Source organism: Rhagoletis pomonella, unplaced genomic scaffold (assembly GCF_013731165.1).
Source record: "Rhagoletis pomonella isolate Grant_MI unplaced genomic scaffold, Rhpom_1.0 Rhpom_scaffold_02385, whole genome shotgun sequence".
In the NCBI taxonomy this organism is placed as follows: domain Eukaryota; kingdom Metazoa; phylum Arthropoda; class Insecta; order Diptera; family Tephritidae; genus Rhagoletis; species Rhagoletis pomonella.
Window position 1 is genome coordinate 10,577 of NW_023460939.1, and position 3,794 is coordinate 14,370.

General features: G+C 43.7%; 1 protein-coding gene across 1 annotated transcript; it reads right to left on the reverse strand.

Moving 5' to 3' along the window:
• Window positions 1-703: 703 nt before the first annotated feature.
• On the reverse strand, window positions 704-3,388 carry LOC118753363. The gene is made up of 2 exons (XM_036488239.1): window positions 3,289-3,388; window positions 704-3,168 (listed from the first exon to the last, which is right to left on the reverse strand). The coding sequence occupies exons 1-2, from the start codon at window positions 3,386-3,388 to the stop codon at window positions 704-706; spliced, it is 2,565 nt and encodes an 854-aa protein (XP_036344132.1).
• Between the last annotated feature and the right edge of the window lie 406 nt (window positions 3,389-3,794).

Here is a 3,794-nt window from a genome sequence, read left to right on the forward strand (position 1 = left end):
AGAATCTCATGACATATGTTAACACTCTCAAAGCTCTCGGTAGATCTGAAAACCGGTCAAGAATATCGATATCATTTACTTTTGTTGATGCATAAGCGTGTGCCCTTTTTTCTTCAACTTCTGTGTGATAGTTAATTTCTTGAGCAGGCCATTTAGAGTTGTCTTCTTGCAACCAAGAAGGTGCCTGCCACCACAAAAAATTGGTCACCAACTCTGACGCAGGCCATCCTCTGCTAGCTAAGTCGGCTGGATTTGAAGCCGAGTCTACATGCGACCAGTCCCTGTTACCGACTTTTTCTATTATTTTCGTAATTCGGTGTGCGACAAAAGTTGACCAAGAACAAGGCGGCTTTCGTATCCATGCGAGTACGATGGTCGAATCTGTCCATAGATATGTTTTCACTTGCCCTAGGTTGAGGTTGTTGATTACTGATTCTATGATTTCCGCGAGCAGTACGGCTCCGCAAAGCTCTAGTCGTGGTAGCGATATTGTTTTGACAGGAGCTACTTTGGTTTTTGACAAAAGAAGGCTGACCAAAACTTTGTCATCTCTTTTGACGCGCATGTATGCAGTAGCCGCATATGCTTTTTCCGATGCGTCGCAGAAACCATGTATCTCGATGTCATCTCCTGGTGCGAAGTGTACCCATCGAGGTATTCTAATATTGTCTATTTCATGGTAATGTTTGGTAAAATTGTGCCATCATTCCATAGTAGTAGAAGACACAGTCTCATCCCAGTCTGTGCCTTCTAGCCAAATACTCTGCATGATTATTTTGGCCACGACGACTATTGGAGCAAGCCATCCCAGCGGATCAAATAGCTTGGCGATAGCTGATAGTATCGCCCTTTTTGTAGGTGTCTCGCGGTCCTCCAATGGTCTTGCCATGAAATAGAATAGATCTGTATGGGCATTCCATCTTATGCCAAGAGCCTTAACCGTGCTGGTATCTTCGAATGCCAAAAAGTCTTCACTGAGTAGATCCGTTTTTGGGATGTCCTTTAGAATTTCCGCACAGTTTGAGGTCCATTTCCTTAGCGGAAAACTGGCTGACCGTAGTACTTCCGAGATTTCATCTCTTGCTTTTACGGTAGAGTCGATGCTATGTCCTCCAGCTAGCACGTCATCCACATACATGCGTTTCCGAAGTATGTTAGATGCTATTGGGGAAGAGCTTTCTACATCGTCAGCCAGTTGTAGAAGTGTCCTTATCGCGAGGTAAGGAGCACAATTAATCCCGAAAGTGACAGTCTTTAATTCGTATAGACTTACAGGTTCGTTCGGGTTTGTACGGTAAACTATCCGTTGATATTTGGTATGGTTGCTGTCCACCCAAATTTGTCGGTACATCTTCTCGATGTCACTATTAAAAACGTATCTGTATAACCTCCAGCGGAGTATAAGGATCGGAAGATCTGCTTGGAGAACTGAACCTGGGAGAAGTACGTCGTTCAGACTTGTGCCATTAGCCGTTGTACTTGAGGCATTAAAGACGACTCGAACTTTAGTGGAGGCACTTTCTGCCTTTATGACAGCGTGGTGAGGCAGAAAGTAGTTATCGGAAGAGTTTGCTGAAATACTATCATTTATTCTGGACATGTGTCCTAGTGATTCATATTCAGCTAGTACCCTATTATACTCTTTTTGTAGGACGGTATCCTTTGCAAGCCGTGTCTCATTCCGGAAGAACTGAGAGCATGCTTTTTTAAGAGAAGGGCCTAGGCAGATGTTTGCGGGAAATTCCTGCCTGAATGGTAGCGAGACTACGTATTTTCCGTCTTCTCGTCTACGAGTTGTCTCCCGATAAAGTTTGTCACAGTATTTGTCGTCTTCGTTCAAGCTTTTGTTTTTTGGTATGTCTTCGAGTTCCCAGAATGAAGTAAGTTGTTTGTCCAAGGCAACTTCACTGTGATACGAAACTATATTGTTTGTTGGATTGGGTGCGTCTGTGCATCCTGTTAATATCCAACCGAACACTGTTTCTTGGGCGAGAAGTGTACTGAGTACATTCTTCTTCAAGCCGCATAGAATAATTTGGGGATAAATGTCTCCGCCAAGTACGAGGTCTACTTCTTCATTCACGTAGAACCGTTTATCAGCTAGAGCAAGATCTGGAAATGCCTGCATAGTCATAGCGCTGATATGACAGGATGGTAGATTTCCGGTTAGTCTTGTTAGGACGAGCACTGTTGCATGCAGGCTGAACAATGGATCAACAGGGGATCGAAGTTCTATGCTGCATGCCTCTTTGACCTGCGCAGAGGTTGCATTCGTAATGCCCGAGACTTGGGCATGCATCCTCTTAGCTGGCAGGTTGATTCTGCGTTTGAGTCGTTCTGTTATGAACGAACACTCAGAACCAGAGTCAATAAGTGCTCGAGCAGAAAAATCTGTGCCATTGAGACGTATATTTACGCGAGCTGTTCCTAAGAGCACACCTGAATTTGTGTTAGCATAACAAGACTTAACGTCTTTGCTTTTATTGTTATGTGTTCTATTATTAAAGCTGCGCTTTGCTGGAGCCTGTTGAGAGGAGGATGCGGTGTTATTGGCAGGTCCCGGCGGCGTTCGAGCCGCTGTTGCCTTTGGCACATTTGTCTGAATGTGCAGGAGCGAGTGATGTCGCGAGTGGCACATGCTGCAATTAAAGGGGCTTGTGCACCTCGTCACGGTATGTGCAGCACTCAAACAATTCAGGCAACTGTTGTTGCTCTTTAAGTAATTAAACCTCTCGTCAGGCGTAAGCTTCAAGAATTTGGAACAGCGGCGTAGTTTGTGCTCATTCGTTTGGCACATTGTACAAGTGAACTTGGTCACGCTTGCTTGGAATGCACCAAGTCTTTTGGTATGGGCTTCTGAAGGGTTTTTATTGTTTTGCGGATTTGGTGCCTTAACTGCTTTTGTACCCTTTAAGCCTGTCAGGGTTTCCAGGGTTTGGAACCTGTTAGATAGGAACTTATCCATATCTTCCCACTTCGGTAAATCGCCTGTGTGGTCTATGGTTTGCTCCCATAGAGCCAAAGTGCTGTCAGGCAGTTCAGTCGAGCAAAGATATATAACAATTGAGTCCCAATTTGAAATGTCAATTTGATGACTCTTGAGGGATGACAAACAATTGTTGATATCACGCTGCAATCTTTTAATAGAGCTACCACATTCACTCTCCACTGAATTTAAATTGAATAATATTTTTAGTTATGTGTTCACGAGAATACGCTTATTTTCGTATCGCTCACACAAATTTTCCCATGCTGTTGCGAAGCCTTCATTAGTTATTAGGCACTTACTCACAATGTCTTTGGCTTCTCCTTTGGTTTTTTGGTTGAGGTAATATAGCTTCTCAACCGGAGTAAGCTCCTGATTCGAGATGTAGATGGCCGTGAACATGTCTCGAAATGTTGGCCAAGACAGATAATCGCCTTTGAAAACATCTGAATCACACGGTGGAAGGTGAATATTGTGTTTTCGCATGGGCTTCTGTTCTATATCTCGTTCTTCTTTTGCTAGTTTCTCAGCCTGAGCAGCCAAAGACGACATGCAATTTACATAACTAGCAAACGCGCCTCTATTTATTTTTCTGTATGTCCTCTTATCTTCTTGTGAAAATTCTTCAGAGGTGTTGAGGGCATCGTAAGCTAGTTTTGTTTTCTCCCACAGTGATCTGAGTTCTTCCTGCTGAATCGCAAGGACATGCTTGTTTTGCTCTGATATTGAGGAAGCAAGAAAGTCGGACTCGAATTCTGTCACTTCTTCTGCTAAGCTCATGAATGAATCCATTATGAGGTTGAAGATG

Bases quoted from the DNA above. Each gene is read 5' to 3' on its own strand.
- LOC118753363 (XM_036488239.1), bottom strand. From the start codon at position 3,388: ATGTTCACGGCCATCTACATCTCGAATCAGGAGCTTACTCCGGTTGAG. The intron at 3,169-3,288 runs GTAAGTGCCTAA...ATTTAAATTCAG, and splicing joins AGAAGCCAAAGACATTGTGA to TGGAGAGTGAATGTGGTAGC.